Genomic DNA, 25,432 nt, shown 5'->3' on the forward strand with positions numbered 1-25,432 from the left:
ATTATTCTTTCGAGTTAATATGCTTTTCCTTAATCAAATGACTGCCAGGACTAGTGGCAAAGCACATCACTTATTTGAATAGGCACCATCTTTTGGTAATAAATGTATTCTCTCTTGCTTAATAGCAATACAATTTAGCAATTTTGGAGGATTACTGACCAAATTAATTTATAGAAATGATACAGTTGTTGTCTGCTAAACCTAGTTTGTATTGCACCATGGATAAAAGGAACTTCTCTGCATTAAATTTTCACAAATTTAACTTATTGGAACTGAATTAATACAAATTTAATTAATAAGTTTTTAAGGGGGAGATAGGAAGAATTTGAGCATCTGTACTTCGAGTGGTTGCCACCTTTAGTTCAGAGCAAAGCACACTCGCTTTATCTCCAGATGTGTTAGTTTCCGTGTGAGTGTCACCCACAAGTGACAGCACTGCCCTCTCCAAAGGGGTGTTGTCAGCTTCTCCTGGGTCTGGAAAATTTCTGCAGCTCTGCATCTGCCATTTCCCAGCAGTGCTGACAATCTCATCCCCCCAGGCAGGGCTGGAGGAGCTTTACTGCCTGACATTTGCACATCAGCCCTGGCTTTTACCCAGAGCTCCAGACTACGTATCTCCGACCGTCTATTTGACACGTGCACTTGCGTCTCTAACAGGCATCACAAACTTCACAGGACCAAATGCGAATGCTTGATTTTGTACCTCCCCAAACCTGTTCCTCCACCAGTCTTCCTGGTCAGAACCCGGCACTCTCCTTTCCTTAGATGGCTTAACCCAAAACCATGGAGTCGGGACTTCCCTGGCGGTCCAGCGGTCAGGACTCCGCACTTCCACTGCGGGGGGCCTGGTTTCCATCCTTGGTCTGGAACCCAGCAAGCCGCGTGGCGCGGAAGACCGAAGCCACCCTCGAGTCTTCTCTCTGACCCTTACATGTAACCCATCATCAAGACCTCTCAGCTCCGCCCTTGTCCACTGCTCCATCTCCACGGCCAAGACCACAGTCTGAGCCAGCGCCTCTCGAGGGCAGCTGCAATGGTCTCCTATTCTTCTGGCCTCTACTTGTGCCACCAGAATCCATTCTCCGCCAAGCAACCAAAGTGATCGTTATTAAAAAAAAAAAAAACAACCAGACGGGCACAGCCACGCACAAACCCTCCAAGGGCCTCCAGCGCACAGAGAATACAACCTGAGGGGCCCTGGTCCCGCCTGCCCCGTGTCACCTCCTTCAGCACGGCCCTGCTCCTGTCCTTCCAGTCAAGCCAAGGCTGATTCCCTGCATCACGGCCTTTGCCCCCCGCTCTTCCCCGTGCCTGGACACCTCCTTCCTCGACCTTGACATGTTTCAGCCACTTGTCACCTCCCTAGGGAGGCCTTTGCTGATCACCTTATTATCGTTAAGTGTTGCTGTGTCACTCTCAATCACACCACCTACAAACAAAAAATTAATAATATCATGTTCTTTATTCCATGACCTTCTTTTCACCATGGCATGTATTATCTTGTAAGATCTTCTAATACATTTGTTTTTAACCCTTCTAATATTCTTTCAATATATATTTATTTATAAAGACGTTCAGGGTTTTGCTCAAACATCACCTCCTCGGTGAGGTATCTTCCTTCCACCCTATCCAAAATTTCAACCCCCTCACACATCCTATGGCTGTGCTCTTCTTTATTTTTGTCTCCTGGCAAAGTATCCAGCAGCAAGCAAGAGACTTTCTTCTATGTCTCATGCACTGTCTTCTCCATTACAATGAAAACACCATGTGCTTTGTTGATGGCTGTGCCTGCAGTGCCTAGAATAGGGCCTGCCACAGAGTGGCCTTTCACTACAAAAAACTTGGGTAAGAAACTTTTAAAATATCTTCCATTGGAATATAAGCTCCACAAGGACACAGACCTCGAGAGTGTTCTTCATGATAAATCCCAGGACCTAAAACAGAATGTGGCCCACGGAGGGTTTCCCAGCTACAGAAGGACGTGGAAAAGCTTCATGAATTGAGGAGCTGGAAGATGGAGAAAGTCCAAATAAGAAAGGAGAAGGGAGTGGTTAAGAATCCGCCCGCCAATGCGGGGGACACAGGTTCGAGCCCTGGTCCGGGAAGATCCCACATGCCGCGGAGAAACTAAGCCCGTGAGCCACAACTACTGAGCCTGCGAGCCAAAACTGCTGAGCCTGTGTGCCACAACTTCCCTGGTGACACAGTGGTTAAGAATCTGCCTGCCAATGCAGGGGACACGGGTTCGAGCCCTGGTCCAGGAAGATCCCACATGCCGCGGAGCAACTAAGCCCGTGCGCCACAACTACTGAGCCTGCGTTCTAGAGCCCGTGAGCCACAACTACTGAGCCCGCATGCCACAACTACTGCAGCCCGTGCACCTAGAGCTCGTGCTCCGCAACAAGAGAAGCCACCGCAATGAGAAGCCCGTGCAACCCAACGAAGACCCAATGCAGTCAAAAGTAAATAAATTAATTAATTAAAAAAAAAAAAAAAGAAAGGAGAAGGTGGGGAAGGAGCTGGGGAGAAGGTAAGGGGTAAGAAATGAGTCAGCTGACAGAAACTACACAGAGAACAAAGTCCATCCCACTTTATATTTTAAGAGTCTTTTCTAAGCACAGTTTGCAACCTCTAGTGATAAAATGAGGTTCTTACACCTCTAAGGAGCCTGAAGTAAGAAGCAGGTGGTGGGTCTAAATGGAACAAACGTGAGGGTGATAGGAAACCAGTGACAAAAGTGTTATTCTTTATTTTCTTTTCAAAACCGGAGAGAAGCCAGATGCAGGGGGAGCAAAAAAATGTTACTAAATTCACCATACAAAATAGCAATAATTAATTGTCTTATTTAAAACTGTATTTCTTGCTTGAATTTATGTATATGCATGAGAAATCGATTCTGTATACAAGTTAGAAAGGAAAAATAAAATGCAAATACTGGGTTTGAAAATCCAATTATACAGAGCATAAGGACATCAAAACAGTGTCTTAAGTAGCACGGTTTCGGCATACCTTTGCTTTCCCATATCGCGCTCCTGGACTCTGAGGGTACTTCTGAACTAGTTCTTCAAACGCATGCACTGCTTCCTCAATTTTTCCCTGTTAGGAAGAGGCAGTTGTATACATACAATAAATTCAAATGCCTGATGTTATTCAATATAGTTATTTAATGTTCACCGAGTAATTTTGTCAAAATTTCCTGGACTCCTTTCTGAGTTTAAGACAATTTTATCCTAAGATTCTAAATAATTAACTTCATTATGACAAACAAAAAACTAGAAATGAACATAAATACACTTTATTTTTTTAAAAGGCAGATAGATACCTGGCAAATGATGTACTATGAGTCATTGTTAAAGAAACTGCACACACTACTATATATAAGATAGATAACTAATAAGAACCTGCTGTACTCTACTCAATACTCTGTAATGGCCCCTATGGGAAAAGAATCTGAAAAGAAAAGAGTGGATACATGCATAAAAAGGTTTAAAAAGTTTAGGATTTCAGTTGGGGGAGGCATTCTGCTAGCAGCTAGAATGCCCGGGGTCTGCAACGAGAAGGGCACTGTCAGCAGGGAGTAGGCGTGCGGGATGACAGGGCCACTTGGCCGCCGACGCTGGCACCCACGCACATCAGGGTTCACGCGGCTCACCGGGTTGCTGGGGCAGCCCGCTGCTTCATTGTCATGTGACCCCCCCCATCCCCCCAAAGCCCACGCGGGCCCTTAAGAGGCTGGTTCCAGCACCTGTGGTAGGTCTCTGACCACCACTGTGCAAGCGGAAATGGGGGGCGTGTAACAGGCAGGCTTGCTGAGGGTCTTGGCGTGGGGGTGAGGCACCCTCTCCCCTTCGCAGTCCATCCACAAGGAGAAACACACATCCCCTGGTGTCTAGTGGAAGGCAGCACGTCAGAATATGAGAACCACGCGATGGAGATGGATTCTCTGAGTTGAACTTTACCGCCACTTCAGCTGCCTATCAATCTGTAAATCCATGCATTCCATGCGTAAACGCAAGCTCACTGCGGTTTGTATGTTGTCACCCTCACTGAGTGAGTTTTCACAGCAACAGAGCTTACCCCTCAAAACGTGGCTGGGCTCAGCAAACCATACGGCACTACCTGATCGTTACTGATGCCTACTTCTCCGCAACTTGACTAAATAGAGCCAGGCAATATCCATATTAAAGTTCCTTGAAATCATGGAAGGAGGAGGTTTCTTATTCCCTGTTACATGCCCATCAGTGGCGCTGAGGGTCTGGGAGACAGTATATGCACAGAGGGGTGGTCGTGAGTGCAGGCTCCAGAGCCAGAGTGACCGGCTAGACCCTGGGTTCCATCACTTAGGAGGCGTGTGACTCCTGGCAAGTTACTTACGACTTTGCCTTATATGCCTCATCTGTGACGTGGGTACAATAAGGGTACTTGATCACTTTGTCAGGCTGCTGTGAAGGTCAAATCTGATAACATATATAAAATGCTTATAGCCGCTGCAGAGCGCATGGAAAGCAATGAAAAATGGTAGCCATTATGATTATTACTATCGTAGCGTGGGGAGGATGTGTGAGCCCACATGAGACAATAGAGCGTGCCCCAGGTAAGTCTCCTACCTGATGGACAGGTTAATGCAAAGAGAATGAGGACTTGAAGGCTGAGATAAATCAAGTCAGGAACATATTCTCTAAGTTATATTTATTGTCAGAAATCTTTGTATCGCTATTTAAAATATGCTGTGTCTCTCACGATATTAACTTCTTTAAAGGCTTTATTTTTTTTTAGAGCAGTTTTAGGTTTGCAGCAAAATTGAGAGGAAAGTATAGATATTTCTCACATACCTCCTACCCCTACACGTGTACGGCCTCCCCCCATAATCAACGTCACTCAGCACAGTTGTACGTTTGTTATGATTGATGAACCTACAATGACACACTGAAATCACCCGAAGTCCACAGTTTATGTTAGGGTTCACTCTTGGTGTTGTACATTCTATGGGTTTGGACAGATGTATAATGACATGTATCCACTGTCTCCACAGTTTTGCACTTTCCAGAAAGTCATATAGTTGGAATCATACAGTATGTAGCCTATTCAGATTGGCTTCTTCCACTTAGTAAGATGACTTTAAGCTTCCTCCCTATCTTTTCATGGCTTGAGAGATCATTTCTGTTTCGTGCTGAATCAGATTCCATTGTCTAGATGTACCCCAGTTTATCCACCCCTTCACTTACGGAAGGACATCTTGGTTGATTTCAGGTTTTGGAATTATGAAAGCTGCTATGAACATCCATGTTCAGGTGTTTGTGAGAACCTAAGTTTTCAACTCCTTTGGATAAATACCAAGGAGCAAGATTTCTAGAGTGTATGCTACAAGTATGCTTAGTTTTGTAAGAAACCCACCAAACTGTCTTCCGAAGGGGCTGTACTGTTGTGCGTCGCCACCAGCAATGCGTGAGAGTTCCCGTTGCTCCGCACCCTCATCAGCATTTGGTGATGTCAGTGTTCCAGATTTGGGGCTTGCTAATAGGTGTGTAGTAATATCCATTTTGTTTTAAATTGCCTTTCATAACATATGAGGTAGAGCATCTTTTCATATGCTTATCTGCCACCTGAATATCTTTTTTTTTTTTTTTTTTTTTGGCAGTATGCGGGCCTCTCACCGTTGTGGCCTTTCCCGTTGAGGAGCACAGGCTCCGGACGCGCAGGCTCAGCAGCCATGGCTCACGGGCCCAGCCGCTCCACGGCATGCGGGATCCTCCCGGACCGGGGCACGAACCCGTGTCCCCTGCATCGGCAGGCGGACTCTCAACCACTGCGCCACCAGGGAAGCCCTGAACATCTTCTTGCGTTAGTTGTCTTTTAAGGTCTTTGGACCATTTTAAAATTGGGTTGTTGTTCTTATCATTGAATTTTATGAGTTTTTTGTATATTTTGGATAACAGTTTCTAAAACCACCATTTTATTTATTCCATGAGTGACTGTAAGGGATAAATAATTCATGTTAAATATCCTTCTCCATGTGACTTTCTTCTAACTAACCTGTACGTGTCTCCTGAGGCTGCTGTAACAAATGACCACAAACTTTGTGGCTTAAGAGAACAGAAATTCATTTGCTCACGGTTCCGGAGAATAGAAGTCCAAAATCAGTTTCACTGGGGCTGAAATTGAGATGGGTGCAGGGCCGTTCTTTCTCCAGAGGCTCTAGGGGAGAATCTGCTCCTTGCCTCCCGACAGCTTTTCTTGACATCACCCCAATCTCCACTTTGTCTTCACATTGTGTCTTCTCCTGTTGTGTCTGTATCAGATTTCCCCCTGCCTCTCTCTTATATGGAAACATGTGATTGAATTTTGGGCCCAACTGGACAACCCAGGATAATCCCCCATCTCAAGACCCTTCACTTAATCATATCTGCAAAGACCCTTTCTCCAAACACAGTAACATGTACAGGTTCCAGGGATTAGGACACAGATATCTTTGGAGGGATTATTTTTAGCCTATCACATGACTTACACAACTTAAATTGCAAGTATTGAGGCTATTTTTGTGAAGATCATGCTAAATGCACCATTTCCAGATTTAAACCATAGGGTTAACAATATTCATAACCACTCTGCGAAAGTATTTTTTCCAGCTTAACACTCCCTTAGTTGGCCATCAAGGTTATAAAAATAATGGAATACGTTGGCTCTGTCCTAGGCATCCTTTGGATCCCTTAACACAGATGCTCTGTGCCTTTCCTAAGGGACAATCGGCCCTGCCCTCCCCTCAGCTGTCTGGCAAAGTTAGTTCTTGCTGGAGAATACAGCTCCTGATACTATTTACTATTCCACGATTCTTCTTAAAAAACTCAACCACAAGATAGAGTGCTCACGAAGGATGGCCTGAAAATCATCCGTTCTTCAACGTAGCTTACATTTTATCCTAGGACCAAGACAGTTCACTGGAGAGACATGTACTTGCCTCACCACCCGCTCACCACCTTCGTGTGTTGCACTTACTCCGACTTTATTAAGTTTTCCCTTCTTTCTCTTTTTTTCTCCACTTATAATACAATAATAAAAACTGATTCCAACAAATGAACAAATATTTCAGTGTATCATTTCAAATCTGTCTTCTGGGGCATAAGGAGGAGTTTTAAGCAATAAATATTATTTTTAAAAATTGATGATTAAAATATGATCCGTGCATTTTTGCAGGAAAACCAAAGTGACCTCGTACTTTCATGTCACATAGTTTCTGAAACATGGGTGTGGCCTGAGACCAGGCCTCCTCTGACCATTGCTGCCTTATGGCCATAGCAATCCCAGTGTAGTCGGTTGTATCATTTGAAACTACCAGCTATGGAAACAACCCTAAAAAACTGAATTACGCTGATGACTCAGTCAATAACGTGGCTCCCTGCCATTTCAGAAGCAAGAATTGCCTCTGTGGGCTCTTCTTCCTCCTTTATTCACCCTGTTATAGATCCATGGTGCTTCTTGAAGAAAGCATCAACATTTCTCCAAATAAGCGAGAAGTGGAGAGTACCCCATGGATTGTTCCAGCATTTTTATGTGTCACTGACTTATCTGCCCCCTAATAACTGATCCCTTCTCTACTATTCATTATAATTACATAAAAATCCTTCTCTAAAGCTGTTCGTTTGTTCTATATTCCTAAAGTCAGCTGTGAAATAGGCATCCATTTTCATCAAGGGCATGTAGCACAGAGAAAGTGGAGAATGCCAAACAAGGTGATAGAAAAAGAAGATTCCTGCTTCGTTTCTATTGAGAAATGCAAATTTTCAACAAATAGTAGATGGCTGCATTTTATAAAATTAAACAAGATAGACACAGAAATCATTCGATGTTAACTTAGTGAACAAAGAAAGACTTTGCTGCAATATTCTTTGGAGTTACTACATTTGCATCAGCTGCTGACCAGGGTGAGCCAGCCTTTGGTTTGGGAACCTTGACTAATGCTAGTTAGAGACGTCGCCATGCCTGTTGGGACTTTTCCAATAAATATGCGGGGAAGCACATTCTCGTCCCACTTCAGTGCCTAACTCGGGTGTTTTTATTGTTGTCGCTTACCTATGACAGTCCCCTTATTCCTTTTTTTTTTTTTTTTTTTCAGCTGATGTCTACTGATTAAAAACCACATTACAGGAAAACCAATGAGTATTAGTTTAAAATGCAAGTATAAATTCAAGTACAGAGTAGAGAAAGAAATTTTCAAGAGAAACAACTACAGGCAGACCTCAGAGATCTTGCAAGTTTGGGTCCAGACCACCACGATAAAGCAAATACCACAACGGAGTGAGTCACATGAATGTTTTGGTTTCCAGTGCATATAAAAGTTATGTTTAGATTATATTGTAGTCTATTAAGTGTGCAATAGCGTTATGTTTAGAAAAAACAATGCACACACCTCATTTAAAAGTATTTTATTGCTAAATACTGCTAATCATCATCTGAGCCTTCAGCGAGTCATAATCTTTTTGCTGGTGGAGGGTTTGAAATTATTTCGAGAGTTACCAAAATGTGACAGAGAGACCTGAAGCGCGCAAATGCTGTTGGAAAAATGGCACCAACAGACTTGTTTGATACAGGGCTGCCACAAACCCTCAAATTGTAAAAAACGCAATATCCATGAAGCACAATAAAGCGAAGCACAATAAAACGAGGAATGCCTGTAGACGATTAAGGGAAGATGTCATTAAATACATTGTAATAAATATTTGGCTCAATAATTACATGAGTGTGATGGAGTTAAGAGAACAGATAACTTCAATCTAGTGTTAACTGAATTTTCAAAAACTGTAACATCCAGAAACAAATGCAAATAATATTTCAAATAACTGATGACAAAGCAAAACATCAAACAGTCACCCTGGAAACTGGAGGTGCGTGAGGTTAACCCCAAGTGAGAAGAATCTTAAATCTAATATCATTTCACCTTAACGGTAACTATCCTAAGAGTACTGGACTAACCTATGTTTTCTTTTTGCATCGAGTTGCTTTAAAATGAAAACCCCTACTTGTATGGTACTTGACAGTACTGATGCTTCTTTTTAAATCTCTTATCTCATTGGAAAAGACCAAGTAGGAAATAGGAAGAGCATGTGTTAGTCTCATTTCTTAAAATAAGGAAACGGAGGCTCAGAATGTCTTAGTGATGGGCCCAAAGCCACAAAACTAGACTGTGATGGGAGGGGCTGATACCCAAGTCCACTGGCCTGATGGTAAAGTTCTATTTCTATTTGGCCATTACAGCTGCTGTTTTTCCTTTCATTTGATTCATTTCACATGGAACGCTGATGTGCCTGGGGAAAAAATCCACCCTATTCAAGGGTTGTTTCTCTTACAGTTTTCTTTAAAAACAAATCAAGAGGAATGGCTGGGTTTGGTTAACAAAGAAACCGTCGCATGTTCCTTCGAAAAGCAAGACAACCGCCTACCTGTTTGCGGAGTTTCTCTGCAGCATCGAGTTCAGCTTTAATAGTCTTATCAAGTTTATTTAATAGTTTAGGCTTCTTTTTCTTCACTGAAAGAAAAAAGGAGGTTTTTTATTTTATGTTTTTGTCTAGAAATAGTTCTTGAGAATAGTGATTTACAAAAGTAGTAAGAAACCTAGCATTGGTCCTGAGCCTGTAACTGGAGAACCAAGTACAGTCCTGGCTCAGCTTCGCACACGGCTCTCCCAACCCCCAGGATGACCTAGCCAGTAACTGCCAAACCACAGGGAGACGGTCAGGGCCCTTTTTCTCAAATGCTCGAAGGTGTTCTTGGGAGACTGGGTGCATTCTGGTATCCTGAAACTCTCAGGATAGTGACCGAATTTCTGGAATGAAAATGGTAGGTATGATTTCTAAACTCTTAGGATCAACTCCTTGGCTAAGCCCAAAAGACTGCCGACAACTGTCTTTGAACACACCCACAGTGTTTCCCCATCAGATAAAAGTAGGAAATTACTCTCAAGGGACTCAAGTGAGCAGGATTTCGTAGTCTAGGACTCAAGACCCTTCCATTGCATCCTGGACCTAAATTCCAGCATATTCCATACTTTAGCCAGATGGGACCACCCCCTCGCTCCCCAAATAAGCTTTCGGCCATTTCTGAGGCTACTTTCTCCAAGTAAAATGGCTTATTCCTTGTCAGTTGAAACTACGCCCCTCCTTCAACAACCAGCTGAAACCCACACTCACTCCACAGATCACTCACAGAAGTGCTCTGTTTTCTCTCTCTATCACACGACTGAAGTCCTCAGCACCATGCATACGTCTCTTGTGTGTGTGTGTGTGTGTGTGTGTGGTTCTTCCCCCTATTATATGGGACTTTTATGTACTTATCTTGGTCCCTTTTCAAACCATAAGGCCCCGCAGAGTGGCACCGTGTCTTCGATGCAACCTGCATTTCCTCCTGCTGACTCAGCCTGAAGTCACGACCAGCAGGGGAGGGGCGGGGCCTGCGGAGTGGACCCAGCGCAAATAATCCTGTCTCAGGGCTCAGAGCATGACCAGGTGTGACCCTGAAGGGTAAGCCGGAGGTTCCAGGTAGAGAGAGATGAGCACAGTCAGAGGAGAACTTCCTCAATGCTCTGACGTTAAACCAGCACATTCAGCTCCGTGTGCCCTGTCCCCAGGTGAAGGAGGAGGGGTTCTCCTCCTAAGGTCGCTCCCCACCCTGCCCCACAGGCCCGCTCTCTGCCGTCGCCATCTCCTCCTCCGTAGGTCTCCTCACTCCGGCTTTCCTCTGAGCCCCTGTCCACGTTTCACGGTGCTGAAGTCTCCACCATCCTAAAGCCAGCCAACCAGCCAACCAGGACAAGCCTCAGCGCCCCCACCCCTGCTCGCCGCCCTCTCCCCGCTCCCCTCCCTCGTGGCTCCCTTTCCACCCACAGAGCTCTTGCCCCCACCCACCACAGGGGCAAAAGCGAGTCGTCCAGAAGGAAGGAGGCTCGGCGGTTAAGAGTCAGAAGGCGAGGGGCCCGAGTCCCAGCTCTGTCCTGTCCCAGCTCTGTGACCTACGCCAAGCTGGTGGTAGACTTTCCCTACTCTCTCTTCCCTAATCTATAACATGGGGCAGTGTTTTTGAGAATTCACTAATACCGCATGTGGGCCACTAGCACGGTGATCAACATACAGGAGTAAGTGCCCCGTGTCTGAGAGCTGATCGTGCTCACGGCCATCTCTGCAAGTCCCCCTGTTCCTTTTTCCCCCATCCAACCTGGCCCCCCTGCAGCGTCGGACAGGCGGACTCCTCCCTCCTTCCCGAAATGGTCCCTCGCCCTGACTTCCGTGTCGTCCGCTCTCCTGCTTTTCCTCCCGTCTCCCCAGCATGTAGCACTCATCAGGGTCAGGCTTCAGCCTCTAAAGGGCTTCCACGGTTTAATTTCCCAACTGGGCTACATATTAACTAGTTGCTTTTCTCCTGAAATACAAAAATCAATAAATCCAAGTGCCTATGGACACAGAGGCTTCAAGCTCAGATCCAGAGTGAAATTCGCCACTGCTCACAAATCTGTTCCGTCTCGGATTTGCCCTATTTCAGAGGATGCCGCTGTACTCACCTGTTTCCAAATAACAAACCTGGTCAGTTTGTGGCCACAGTAAAGAAGAAGGAACATGAGGGATTATCCAAAGACTGAAAGTAATCGCTACTGTTTTTCTTTAGCACTCACTGTGTGCCGGCCTCCAGGCCACATCTCCTTTTATTCTCTCAACCTCCTGGACATGGGGGACTTAACTTCACAGATGTGGCCACTGAGGTTTCAAAGGGGGTCAGTCCCTTGACACCTCCCGTATGGCTGTTAGCATGGCTGATGCCACATCTTGGGCCCTGACAGTTCCTCCTGTCCTTCCATGGACACTACCCAGGACTGTACGGTGCAGTGAATCCCTTCTCTGTTGTCAGGGGCTTTAGAGTTAATCGATATTGTTTCATCATCATTAGGACCAGGTGGCCTCTATGCTCTGTTAGTCTCCAAACAATGATGAAGACCTTTGCTGGCGTATTCCGGGCACCCACGAGACTAGTTACCCACTCATAAATCGTGACTTAGGAATACACGCCGTATTTCCAAGCACCCCATACCCCAGGTTAACTATCAAGTTGTCCCAGTGGCCACAGCCTCTGCGAATGCTTCCAGATCATTTTCTGCCCAATCCCACCCTGTGAGTAAGTTACACTGTAATAAATGGATCCACTGAGTACACGGGGCTTCCTGCCTCGTTGTTTGGTCTCAAGATGCCTTCTCAGTCCAGTGGGCGCTTTTTGTTCCGTCCGTCCTCCGACACCTCCCCTCTCCCATCTACATTTCCCACCAGAATGGTTTCCAAAAAGAGGGAAGTTTCCTAAGAATCTCAGCCTCCTGCCTCCCCCCACAGGGGAGGTGGTGTGACTTATCTGATCACTGAGTTAGGCGGAAGCAACAAGCTTGTGTAGCTCGGCCCCACCCCTTCCCTTCCCTTCCCCCACGACGGGTACCACCAATGCGCTGAGCGGATGCCACATCCTGCAGGGAGGGGTCCCCACCCACATGGCGGAACTGGGCCTGCTCTCCACAGCCTGGAGTGGGTGGGCATGTGCAGTTCTGGGGTTCAAGATTATAAAACCCATTTATTCTTGCTCATTTAAGTCCCATTCTTCAATTTGACTTTTATCAGTAATAAAGCTGACACTTTGATCACTTTTTTCATTTCATTCCTTGTATATAATATAGTTTCAATGTTTATTGGAGTAGAGTTGATTTACAATGTTGTGTTAGTTTCAGGTGTAGAGCAAAGTGAATTGATTATACATAGACATACATCCACTCTTTTTTAGATTCTTTTCCCATCTAGGCCATTACAGAGTATTGAGGAGAGTTTCCTGTGCTCTACAGTAGGTTCTTATTAGTGACCTATTTTATATATAGCAGTGTGTGTGTGTCAATCCCAGTCTCCCAGTTTCTCCCTTCACCCCTTCCCCCTTGGTAACCATAAGTTTGTTTTCTACATCTGTGACTCTACTTCTATTTTGTAAATAAGTTCATTTGTACCCTATTTTTAGATTCCACATATAAGTGATATCATATGATATTTGTCTTTCTGTGTCTGACTTGCTTCACTCAGTATGACAATCTCTAGTTCCATCCATTTGCTGCAAATGGAATTATTTTGTTCTTTTTTGTGGCTGAGTAATATTCCATTGTATATAACTCCTAGGCACATATCTGGAGAAAATCATAATTTGAAAAGATACATGCACCCCAATGTTCACTGCTGCGCTATTTACAGTAGCCAGGACATGGAAGCAACCTAAATGTCCATTGACCGAGGAACGATAAAGAAGATGTGGTACATATATCATTCCTTACATATCTAAAAAAATTGGTATTCTCTTTTACTTCTTCCACCTTTCTCTTCTCCTCCCCCCAAGCCCCAAGGCCCCCTATTGTTGAAAAATATGTCTAAAGCAGAGACTGAAAAAATAGTGGCTGGGGGGCACATCCAACGGCGTGCCGTGGTATGTTAGCATACGTGCTGAGGATATGGGAAATGAGTCGACATTTGGCTGAGATGGGGATTTGTAAATGGTGGAAGTGAGTGCCGTGCCACCCAGCACTGACTTAGGTCTCTCAATTGCTCGCTTTGGTTTTGCAGAAGTGTCTGTCAGCAGAATGACAGCAGGACCAGGAAAGCCTGGCGAGCACGTGAGCAGAGGGTTATGGCTGTGGCAGCGGCGCTTTTCCCAGGCACACCTCCCATGTTCCACTGTCAAAGTTAACATGAGGTTTATTTATGGGGGGGAAAAAAAAAAAACCAACTATTGGCAGCTTAGGACATCCAAAATATATAGTTAACATTAAAATATGTTTGTTAAATAGCCATACTGTACTCAGTGTCAACATATTTCAGTATCATCATGAAAAACAGAATATTAAAAATCTCAAAGCACTCATTACCAAGAGGAATTACCTTGTCCCATAAAATTTCTTTTCACACACCTTCCTATTTAATAGCTGCTAATATTGCTCCTCTCTTTGAAATTCAAGTTTATTCCTATCATGACTTTTGATTTTTAAGTGTATTAAAAAGCTTAAGGCAATTTTTCCAATTGTGAAAAAACACAGATCTGTTCCTTCTTGGTCTGGGGAAACATGTGGTCTTATTGCAGAAACAGGAGTGGGGTCTCAGGGCTCACGACAGGATGCAGCAAACTCTCTCAGGCTCTTTGGGCCTCAGTTTCTTCTTCTACAAATGGTTCTCTTAAGGTCTCTGAACAAATCCTGCACTTCTGATTTTCAGTTGATTTAAATCATGTGAATAATCTTTCAAAGTAGACCTAGGAGTATTGCCCTGGCTTGTTAATTTTGTTGAATTTGGATTTTTAAAAATGGTTTAGGAAGCAGATGTTTATGTTTTATAAAACTTGAACTTTTCTTTTTGGTCATTGCCATTACAAGTGTTTTGTCCTTTTCCAAAACCACAAAGAAAGAAAAAAAAGTGACCCGTTGCATTTCAAATCCTGACTTCCCTTGCCGCGGTTGAAACATTAAGAACAAATGAAATGGAAAAGAAGGGAAATAAAAGAATAATTAAAGGCATGAAAAAAGACTAACAATACACATGTAGATTATATAAAAATTAAATGTTGTGACTACCTTTCCTCTCCACTTGGTCCATGGAAGAAGATGTTTTCATACCATGGTACATGAGGAGAAGCTGACCACCAATGAAAACAGACACAGAATCTTTGCATCTCTCTACGTCCCTGACACGCTCTGATGATGAGTGACGGACGGAAGTTGCAAGGTCTGCCATAAGGTTGACAGAAAAGCAACTTTCCGGACCTGTCTCCCTGCTTCCAGTCTGTTCTCTCTCTACATTGTCCTCAGGATCTTCCTGAAAAACAATCTGTTTACCCCATTGTAAAACACACTGTAACACTGTACAATGTAAAACATTGTAACACAATGTTACCCCATTGCCATGGATCCCCCAAACACATAAAATAAAAACTAAACTCCTTTGCATGCCATCCTAGTAAAATCCTGCTCCTGATTATCTGCCCAAGAGAAATGATGACATGTCCACACAGACTCATATGCACGTATTCACTGAAGCACTGTAACAGCCACAGGTAGAAAAAATCCAAACGTCCATCACCTGGTGGATGGACAGACAGTTTATGGCAGAGCCATACAACGAAATGCTACTCAGCCATAATATGAATACGTGCAATAATGTGAATCCCTCTCAAATGCATCACGCTAGGTGAAAGAGGCCAAGTTCAAAAAGCTACTAACTGGATGATTCCCTTTACACAGCATTTTAGAAAAGGATAGACTGTTGGGAAAGTAAACAGATTAGTGGTTTCAGAGGCTGGAGGTGGGAAAAGGGGTTGACTCCAAAGGGTACAAGAGAATCTTGAGACACAAAGTTCTAGATTTTAATTGTGGTGGAGAAACTGTAACTAGATGTCAATGCATATTTCAAAACTATGTAACTTACACCTCAATACCTGACTTGGCAAAAAAGTTATAAGGAAGAGACAAGTCACATGATTCTCAATGAAGACTCTTGGGAATTCCCTGGCGGTCCAGTGGTTAGGACTCCGTGCTCTCACTGCGGAGGGCCAGGGCTCGATCCCTGCTTGGGGAACTAAGATCCCACAAGCCGAGCAGCGCGGCCAAAAAAACAAACAAACAAAAAATAAAATCAATGAAGACTGTTATCATAGGTGTATCAGTATGAGAAGCATTTGGGCATAAAAACATCGTTCCTTCAAAAATAAAATTAAATCTGATTTTGAGCTCTCCCCCGCCAACCATGAACCTATCAGGAGGTAATTTGAACTTACTCAAATTCAACTATGCTTAAGAGGCTCCTCCCTGCAAGTATAAGAAAAAAGGAAGAAAAATTCTCTCCTTATTTAATAACCCAGCTACCTTTTCTGCTCCTGTCTCTTTCTTATTATTCATTCAACCCTCCAAGCACCCTACTTTTAATTTTTTTTTTTTTTTTTAAATTTGACTACTCTTGAAGTATAGGAAACCATTGCTGCTTTTCTATGGGTGACTCTGTAAGCAGTGGAGGGGGCGCCAGGCTTTGGACTGAGACCCACATTTTTCACTGGTTCATTCATTCATTCAACTACTTGCTAAAAAGGCACCATGTTTCAAGGATTGTGCTAAGTGCTGGGGATTCAACAGAACATTCCTCAAGGAGGCTACAGTCTTACTGGGGAGAAAGCTGTAAATGGATAATGAATGCTTAGAGAAATTGGACCAGGAGTGGTGCTAATCTTTTTGGGAATGGGGAGGGAAAGCTTTCTGGGGAAACCGAGGACTTTAAGTATAGACCCAAATAGAAGTAGCATTTCTGGCAGAGGAAGGAGTATTTATTTTGTAAATCAGTCACAAGTTTGGGACATTGTATTTTCACCATTCGTTATTTTTCTTTATTTTTCTAAAACCTCCTCCTGCTTGGATGCTATGGCTTGGTGCAATATGTATGTTCTTATTATGGGAATCCGGGCTTTCCAGAATTTTAGAAAGCTCACAGTGGTGGAGATATTGCTTAGGGATCCCGGCCACTGCCTTGCTTTCTCCCCATATATGGGTACGTGGCCTTAGTGACACTGAACCTGCTTTAAGAGCCAGAAGAGGCCCGAAATGCACGTTCAGGGAGTTTTAGTTTTGTAGAGAGACGATGTACACCCCAACTGTAAGAGGTGGCACAGAGAGAATGGGGCTTTTGAAAACATGCAAGACAAAGAGTGGACAGCTGTAGCCCCGCACCCCAGCAAGAGGAGGGACTCAAGATTCCCACGCTGAGGGCCAAACCAGCTGCTCTGCCCGGGGCTGCCATCTGCTTTTGATACAACACTGTAAGCTGATTAAGGACCTTAAATTAACTTTACTAGGAGAAAGAGAGAGAGAGAATGAGAACTTCTCCCACCAACTCAAAACCTATCTGAAACGTTGTATTTAGTCAAGAAAAATACATACATCTTGAAGTAAGCCTTTCACAGTTGTTTCCTGGAAGCAGCTTTACTGCCTTGGACAAACTGGCTCCTAGCTACTCTTATCTTCACCCCGTCACTCACCTGTAAAGCAGTTACATTTCCTTTACACGGACTCTCAAATTTCGTGTGAACTTGTGACACTTCCGTGACTCTTCTCATGGTGTTTTTTTTTGGTGGTGGTTGGGTGTGGGAGCTTGGAAAACCCTTCCCTCTATTTCTACCAAAGAATACTCTCTTTCAACCTTCAAGACCTAGTTTAAATGCTATTCCCTCTATCAAGTCATCTAAAGACATCCTCGTGAAAAAAAAAAAAACAACCAGCAAAACTTTCTCCTCTGTGCTCATACAACACTTTGTTTCTAGAAATAGCAAAGTTTCAGGCTGTGTTTAAGCTGGCCATGTGGTTATATATGATGTACACCCTCTTCCCCACGCCACCCCCTATACTGCTGGATTGTTAATTTTTGTGAGGAAAGAACTGTGTCTTCCTCATAATTTATTTCCAGCACAGCACATGGTCTGTCCCATGAAAGGTCTTCAATAAATGTTTCTGACTGTATATAAATACATGCAAGCATGAATGAATCAGAATATCCCATGAAATCTTGCCATGTGCTACAACATGGATGGACCTAGAGGGTGTTATGCTAAGTGAAATAGGTCAGACACAGAAGGGCAAATACTGTATGATTTCACTTATATGTGGGATCTGAAAAACAAAACAAAGGAACAAACAAAATAAGAAACAGACTCACAGATACAGAGAACAAACTGGTGGTCGCCCGAGGGGAGGGCGTTAGGGGGTGGCTGAAAAAGGGGAAGAGGATTAAGAGGACAAACTTCCATCTATAAAATAAATAACAGGGATGGAATGTCACACAGGGAATATAGTCAGTAATATTGCAACAACTTTGTATGGTGACAGACGGTAACTGAACTTATCGTGGTGATCATTTCACAATGTAGAAAAAATATCAAAGCACTATGTTGTACACCTGAAAGTAATATTATATGTTAATTGTAACTCAATTTTTAAAAAAGACATTCCAGAAGGGGATATCCATGTCAATTTATAACTTAGGCGTATCAGTTATTTAAAAAACAATCGGAAAATTCTAAGCACCCAAGATAGAGAACGAATTGAGAGTGAGAATAGCGTGCTTTATAAAGAAGGTTTAGTCCAAAAAGTGTCAACAGACAACAAAAGAGGGGACGGAGGAGGAAGGTAAGAGAAAGACACAAGGTAAGTGAGAGACAATCCCCACTGAAGATTTTATAGAGAACACCGATATTTATTTCTTATTCCATTCTAGTTTTTCCATATATTTAGAATTTAGAACACAATGGCAGAATATTAGACACAACTAACCAGTAAGTTCTTGGACTGCAAAGTTCAGCTGATTGTAGTAGAACATAAAAGCTACACTAAGCAGCTTGCTTTTTATGTTCTGAGCCTCTGCTTAATGCCTTGTTAAATTATTTGCTGATAATAATAGTTGACACTCATTGATCACTTACCCTGCTAGAGATGTGCAACTCACCCAGGCTGCACAAATTCTCAACAGTAGGAGCCAAGACTGGAGCTGGGGGTTGTCTTGACTCCAGTGTCTATGCTTTTGACAACATTTTGTTGTATACCTGGCATCTGGCCCCAAAGTTCAGACACCAGGGCGTTCCTGCATGTTTGGAGAGTGATGACAGAGTGGAATTAAGTATTAGCATCAGTAGTATGTTGTGTAAGGAAGTAGCTGAACTTTGTACTAATTGGCTCAGGGGTTAAAGGCAGTTAAATAATCACAGTGATTTCCCTTCATTTTGTGTCTCAAAGACCAGCGCGTACACATTACGCAGAGACACCTGGCTTAGCAGAAAGGTCACAGGGTATGGAGTCTGGAGGCCAGGGTGTGAGCCTCACTTCTGCCTTTCTTAGGTGACTTGCTTAGTCCCACTTCCATGAAACAGGAATAATGTCTGACCCCTACCTACCGACCATAAAGGAACATAAAATATCACATAAGTATTAATCATGACTTCCATCTATAATACCTTATTTTCATTTCCGTTAAAATTCTACTCTTTAATAAAATGGGAGATATGTATGACCTACCTTATTAGTAAATGTTGGAGGAACTAACTTTTTTAAGACACCAGATCTGCTCTACGGTCAAACATTTCTCTGGCAGAGATTTTGGACAACTAATAACTTTGCCAAACCATTCCTACATCCCGTTTGTATTTCCTGGGTCAGCAAAGGACTAAGGAGCTATGGGGCCCTACTGTACTCCCCTTGCTCCCTAAACCCGACTGTGTTTTCAAGCAGGACCACATAAAACATGAAGCGTTGCTTTTTGTTATAGGTATCCAAAGGTGGAGTTGGATAAAAAAATCATCTAAAGAGCAAAATGATTTAAGGGAAGGAACAGTAAGACCAAAATAAGTCATTGAAGAAAAATGTGCTCTATATCTGAGATACAGCCTGAAGCTCTGAAATAATCATGTAATGCTTATTTCACTATTATTCATGTTAAATAGCAGTTGAACCACGACAGACCCCACTACGTAGTTTAAACTTCCTATGTCACAGCTGGAAGTTAATTTTGCTTTTCTTTTTAAAATCAGTGATAGATTTCAGTGTAAGAAAAAAAACCCTCCATGCTAAATTTGTCTGGCAGTGAGGAAATCTATAAATTATGGCAAATGACAAAAGAGAAGGAAACAACAGAGTGAAACATTCAAGACTTCACGAATCCAGTACTAGGGTTTTTGAGGAAATTCCTCCTGCTGGGCACAGGGAAAGCAAGCCCAGACCTACCAATGCTCCTCCAAGGCACAGGCAAGGGATGCTGGTGGGAGCTCTCAGTTCTTTTCTCTTTCATTTACAAGTAGGAATTGTGCAAGGTATTCTATTGCTATGCTTCACGCGAGGGTCTGAAATAAATCTGCCTTCATATCGATAGTGGGTCATGTTATTTGCGGTTGGGAAACCCCATCAGCAGACAGCCACAGAAGTGCTTCTGGAGGGAGTCTTTGTGTTATCACTGTGAAAAAGGAAAATTAACGTCTTTATTGTCTCTCCAAAAAGAGCCCCTTCTGAGCCCACTTCCTCTAATGTGATATATCCACCTTGCAGGTATATAGTAGGGGGAGAAGAGGTAAATCTTGGCAACTCAGGGGAGACTGTCTTACTTGCCAGCCTTCACTGATGATTGGAGGAAAGAAGAAAGGTGGACCCTTCCTTTCCTCCTACGGCTAAGGAATGATGGACTTCTGTTCTCCTGAGTTAAATATCAACTACATGCCAGCAGGAGTTCAATAGTCAAAGCTTAAACCACACAGTTAACATAAATGTTTTTCTGCTGAGAGACACTGACTAACACAACCCAGTAAACATTCTATAAAGGGCCATTGTTTTCCTCTGCCCCCTCTATTGAAATAATGTGGGATTCAGCTGGGAGCAGTCAATGGATTCAGCAAGTATTCTGGTTTATTAAATGTAGTCTGCTGTCTCCCCATAGGGTTATTTTAATAAATTATACATCACTCCCCGTCTAGAGTAATAATCCTTTAACAGATGTGACCCCATATGTTAAATTAGAAATTTCAGAGATGCTAAGTGATGTGTTTTCTATACATAACAGAAACCCCTTCAGTGCCAAGGCAGTCCACAGGCTTACCAACAGCTAATTCAAACATTAAGAATTTCATCTCGATGTTCACTGTTCCATGAGAGAATAGCCACCTTCCCCCAGTTTTATTTTAGATACAATTCTAACCATCTTGATCTTCTGGATCTAGAGGCTGCACCTTTACCTTATTATTAGTATATTAGAAAGAAGAAGTGAGGGTTGCTTGAATCAGATACACACTCAGTAGCAGGATATAAAAGCCAACAGACTGAAGTAAGAAAGACATCAGAAATGAGCCCAGCTCAAACAGCATTCCAATGTGGGTCAAATCGTGCACAGGTAAACAGTGCTATGTACTTCAACAGCCCCAAAAGGTATCTCTGCACAATAACTGATGTTCATTAAAATGGGCATGACAGTCTCTAATCACCAAAGGAAGTTAAACGGTGTGCGGCATACAATTTAAAAAGGCAGAGAGGCATAAAAAGTATTTTAGAAAAGTAGCTACCAACTTTCGTTAATTTTGTGTAAGTGGTGCTTAAAGTCATGTTTAAATATCTGTTTCCATGAAATACTGATTTCCCAGTCATGTCAAATAACACAATAATTTTCAAGCCTGGCTGCATATCAGTATCACCAGGGGACCCTGAAACAAAATAGACATTCCCAAGCACCGTCAAATAAGAATCATGAAGTGGGTAGGTTAGGGTTAGGAAGCCACAAGAAACTCTACTAAAAAAAAAAAATAAGTATAGGTAACTCTGCTCTGCAACATCTCAGATATAGCTGAAGATTAATATATGTTATATACATAAAAAATGTAGGTATTTGTAAGCTTAAGTTTCTAACACCACCTTGATTTTTACTTGATTGTTCAGAGGTCAACAAGGATGTACACATTTGATTGGTGTTTGTCAGCATTGATACCGGTTGGTTTTGATTATTACATCTTTTAAGACAGAAATTACATCTGGCTCACATTTTTTTAGACAACATCAAAGATTTCACCAAACCCAAGTGGATATCTTTCAATACAATTTGATCATTGCAATGACAGAAATCCCAAGAGTGCCTCTGGAGTTTCTCCCTGTGTGACAGAAGTGAAAATCTGGTATTACAGAATGTATTAATTTTGATGTGTAGGAGTATGGTAGACATGATGAGATGACCACAAGCTTTCAACAAGCAACCCAACTGTAAAGATCTGCATCTCTGGAGAATGAGAAGTAGTTGTGTTTACTCTGGCAATAGCAGGATGATAAAGTGACAAATGATTTCTGATATTTTAACAAGTAGAAAACACATGTTTAAATGGGCAGGTTTTAATTACAGACAAATGTGAACATGGATCAGTAAACAGAGACATAAACCTATAATTCAATACATTGAAAAATAAAGCCATTGCCTTTCTGAAATATATGTAGTGGAAATAACACAAAGAAGAAAGAGATGTTATTTTCAAACACTAAGGTTGAGAGCATACTTTCGAAACAAAATCAAATTTCTAAATACTTCCATATCATACATGAAACAGTGGCTCGCAAGGCACTTACATCAGATAATGAAGGGCAGTGATCCCTGAGAGACAGAAATCGAATTTTTCAAAACCAGTGATAAAAAGAGAACTCTAAATGTAGATAGAATAGGCATGTTACATACAGGGAAACAAAAATATTAATAACAGATTTCTTATCAGAAAAAAATGAAAGGGAGAAGAGAGTGAAGCAATATTTTTTAAGTATGGACAGAAAAAAAAGTCAACTGAGAATTCTATACCCACCAAAAATGCCTCTCAAAACAAAAATAAACAAAAGCTGAAAGAATTCCTCACCAACTGGCTTGCACTGCAAGATATGTTAAATGACATCCTTCAGGCAGAAGGAAAAAAAAAATAGCAGGGAATACGGATCTACACACAAAAAAATGAAAGGACTGGAAACGGTAACTGCATGGGTTAACATTAGTTTTCTTATTATTTTAAAGTCTTTAAAAGATAATTATTTTAATAAAATAATTGTTTAAACGAAAACAATAACCATGCTGTGTAAGCTTTAGAGAATATGTAAAATTAAAACGTCTGACAACGACAGCACAAATTCCTAGGGGAGAAGAAAGTGGTTTTTTTGCAAGTCATTTAAGCTTTTTAAAAATTAATACTAGACTCTTTCCAGAGTAACACAAAGTTAAACAAAAAGCATAGTTTCTATGATATTAAGAGCTTTTTTTAAAAAGATCACCTTGATCACTTAGTATTCTTTTTTTCACAGTCAGAATATTGTGAGTGAAGAAAAATATAAACACTAAACAGGCAAATTTCAAACCCCATATGTGAAAGCTGGTTTTTAAATAATGAGAAAATGTTGGCGTCATACATTTACAGTCTGTTGAAATTATGTTTGGTGAACAAGTACGTGGGAGGTACTCATGGAGATTAAACAAGGACTCTTGGTCTACAAACCTTCCTCTTTAGCCTCTCAAGGGAAAATTCTTTGGACGTTCAGAGATGCTCCACAATTTTTGTGAATTCTTTCCTCTCTATCCTGTGCTAAGTCAACAGAAGAAGAGCTTTGCTCTGAGAGAGAGGCAGGGCCCACTGGCTAAGGATGTAGACTTAGCGTAGCAGCCCATTTCGTCACTTCACATTCTGTGGTTACTCTGTGAGCCACCCCTTCCTTGAGAAGGAAGTATATTATCATAAGGTTCTATATAGTGTATGTGAAGTAGTATAATATTAACTGAAGGTAGATTGTAGTGAGTTGAGGATGTATTCCATAAACCCTAAAACAATCACTAAAGTAACAAAACAAAGAGTTATAGTTAATAACTCAACAAGGGAGACAAAATGGAATCATCAAAATTATTCTATTACTCCAGAAGAAGAGAGACAAAGGGAAAAAAAAAGGAACAACGAAGAGATGTGACAAAGGTCATTTCATACGGATAAAGGAGTCAATTCATTAGGAGAACATGATAATCTAGATGTTTATGCATCTAGTAACTGAGCTTCCGAATGCATGAATCAAAAACTGACAGAGCTATAAAGAGAAAAGAAAAATCTACAAATCCATCAGAGATTTTGATATTGCTCACTCAACAGCTGATTAAAAAAGTAGAGAGAATATCAGCAAGGATAAAGAAGAGTTGAATCAAAGTATAAACTAAGTTGACCTAACTGATATTTCTAGAACACTTTCCCCAACGACAGCAAAATACACATCTTTACTAGTGCACACAAAGTATTTTCCAAGCTTCCAACTTACAAAACTAAAAAAAAAAAAGAAGAGCAAATTAAACCTAAAGCAGTAGAAGAAAGGAAACAATTAAGATCAGAGAAAATATCAATAGCTTAGAAAGCAAAAAAATAATAAAGTCAATAACATTAAAGCTGATTTTGAGAGGAGATAAATAAACTGACAAAACTCCAGCCAGACTGATCACGAAAAAGAGAGAGAAGACATAAATAACCAATATCAGGAGTAAGTCAGGTGACACCACTACAGATCCTACAATTATTAAAAGGATAATAAGAAAAAAAAAGGACAATAAGAGAATATTGTGAACAATGTTATGTGTCAATGAATTCAACAAATTAGATGAAATAGACACAAGTCTTGAAAGACACAAACTACTAAAGGTTACTCAAGAAGAAATAAATAACTTGACTATCCTACATCAATTAAAGAAATTGGATTTGTAATTAAAAACCTTAGCACAAAGAAAACTCTAGGCCCACTCATTTCACGGGTGAATTCCACCAAACATTTGAAGAAGAAATAATACATAATACATTAATTCTCAGAGAAGAGGGACTGCTACCCAACTCATTCTATAAGATCAGCATTACTATGACACCAAAACCAGGCAAAGACATTACATGAGACGGAAACTACAAACTGATTTTCTTCATGAACAGACGTAAAACATTCTCAGCAAAGTTTTAGCAAAGGAAATCCAACAGTATATGCATCATGAGACTTATCTCAGGAATGTACACAGTCGGTTTAATATTTGAAAATCAATCAATGTAATTTATAATATTAATACAATAAAAATGAAGAATAGAATATTGAAAATTATTAGGAAAAATAAGAATTACAAAATACTTCGGGAGTACAAAGAATCAAGGTATTACTCCTAATAGGAACAATAAGGTAAGAATTAAGGAAGAATATGGTGTTTAGCTGAGTCTTGAAGCACAGATCTAACTCGGGATGAGACAGAAGCAGAGAAAAATCTTCCCCAGAAAGAGGAAAATATGTCCTCCTGAAAGAGGACAGTTCAGGGACCCGTGGGAAGTCTGGTGGAATTTCAGAGGCCTCTGGGTCAGGGATAGTGAGGAGCAAGGCTCAGAGTCAGATTACGGACTTTCCGGAACAGTCATCTGAGGAATTCAGACTCTGTTCCACAGGCAATGGTTACTGATGGTTTCAATGAATGATCATAAATAACCTGCGTTTTAGGAAGTTTCTCTTGTCGTGAATACATGTAAGTGGAAAGGCAAAGAGTGTAAGAAGAAGTGATTGTGGAGAGAAGGGAACCCTCTTATGCTGTTAGTGGGAATGTAAATTGGTGCAGCCACTATGGAGAACAGTATGGAGGTTCCTAAGCTAAAAACAGAGCTACCGTATGATCATGCAACCTCACTCCTGGGCATATATCCGGTGAGAAACACAACTGGAAAAGATACATGCAATACAATGTTCGTAGCAGCACTATTCACAATAGCCAAGACGTGGAAGCAACCTAAATGGCCATGGACAGATGAATGGATAAGGAAGATGTGGTATATATATATACAATGGAATATTACTCAGCCATAA

At 41.8% G+C, this 25,432-nt stretch overlaps 1 protein-coding gene across 26 annotated transcripts in view; it reads right to left on the reverse strand.

Moving 5' to 3' along the window:
• ASPH (aspartate beta-hydroxylase) overlaps positions 1–25,432 on the reverse strand; it is a 232,136-nt gene that overhangs the window by 82,152 nt on the left and 124,552 nt on the right. For all 26 annotated transcript variants that reach the window (XM_067017982.1, XM_067017973.1, XM_067017971.1 and 23 more), the window contains 2 exons: positions 9,435–9,520; positions 3,010–3,096 (listed from right to left, as the gene is read on the reverse strand). In XM_067017982.1, the coding sequence (XP_066874083.1) occupies positions 3,010–3,096; positions 9,435–9,520 (173 nt within the window). The remainder of the gene's footprint in view (positions 1–3,009; positions 3,097–9,434; positions 9,521–25,432) is intronic.

The sequence above is a fragment of the Kogia breviceps genome, chromosome 17 (genome assembly GCF_026419965.1).
Source record: "Kogia breviceps isolate mKogBre1 chromosome 17, mKogBre1 haplotype 1, whole genome shotgun sequence".
Lineage (NCBI taxonomy): Eukaryota > Metazoa > Chordata > Mammalia > Artiodactyla > Physeteridae > Kogia > Kogia breviceps.